Source organism: Austrofundulus limnaeus, unplaced genomic scaffold (assembly GCF_001266775.1).
Source record: "Austrofundulus limnaeus strain Quisiro unplaced genomic scaffold, Austrofundulus_limnaeus-1.0 Scaffold2152, whole genome shotgun sequence".
Taxonomy (NCBI): Eukaryota; Metazoa; Chordata; class Actinopteri; order Cyprinodontiformes; family Rivulidae; genus Austrofundulus; species Austrofundulus limnaeus.
In genome coordinates, this window is record NW_013954554.1 from 1 (window position 1) to 929 (window position 929).

Sequence of the window (929 nt, forward strand, 5' to 3'; positions counted from 1 at the left end):
TCAAAGAACAGTGTGTTACATTTTTGATTTGCTTCAGCAGCAGGAGATTACATTTTAATACCTTTTTTTATTTTTTAAAGATTACCACAGCTGACATCAGGAGATAAATAAAGTCAAGGTCTTGTTTCGATGTTTTAACCATTTATATGGTTACCTCAGATTCCATATTGGGAGCGGAGCTATTATAAATCATTTAATTGGAATTGATTGATTGATTTTTAATCTAATGGGTGTAGATGTTTGAAAACCCCCAGAAAAGTAAACTTTCCAGCTTTGATGATGGATTTATTGTTGTTCTAGCTGAGAGAGAAACGGCCCCTTTTTAAGTTTTATGTATTCTTAAGATTGAGGAGAAGCTCTCACAATTATTCTGTTTTAATCTCTTATTTTTATCTGACTAATTAAGAGAATGAGTGGCTCTAATCTCTCAGATTTACTCGGCGGGAGCTGTGAGAACACTTAATGGGGTCTTTACAATAATACCACATCAATCTGTTTTTTTCCCCCTGCTTCAGTGTTCTTCGTGCTGGGCGGTGTGTGCGTGTCGTTCGGCGGCGCCTCCTACGTCAGCAACCTCTTCGCCCTGCGGAGGCTGATGCTGCTGTCGGCGCCAGCTGTGCTGCTCCACGGGGCCGTGGTGGGCACCATCGCCCTCTTCTGGCTCTGCGCCGTATCGCTGTACATAGGCCGGCTGGAAGTGGAGATCATCCACGAGGGGGAGGAGGGGGAGGACGACGGGGAGTGCAGGGAGTGCCGCGAGAGGCGCGAGCAGCGAGGCTACCGCGGCTCTCAGGACAGGGAAGACAGAGGCGGCAAGGGACGAAACGAGTAGAGATCTTCCAGGGATGATGAGACGTGTGTGTGTGTGTGTGTGTGTGTGTGTGTGTGTGTGTGTGTGTGTGTGTGTGTGTGTGTGTGTGTGTGTGTGT

The 929-nt window shown here is 46.8% G+C and overlaps 1 protein-coding gene across 1 annotated transcript; it reads left to right on the forward strand.

The window, feature by feature from the left end:
* Positions 1–515: 515 nt before the first annotated feature.
* On the forward strand, positions 516–923 carry LOC106537151 (transmembrane protein 160; the record flags this gene model as incomplete). The annotated part of the gene is given in 1 exon segment (XM_014034524.1): positions 516–923. A coding segment is annotated over 1 exon segment (317 nt), but the record flags the coding sequence as incomplete, so codon positions are not given.
* Positions 924–929: the final 6 nt, after the last annotated feature.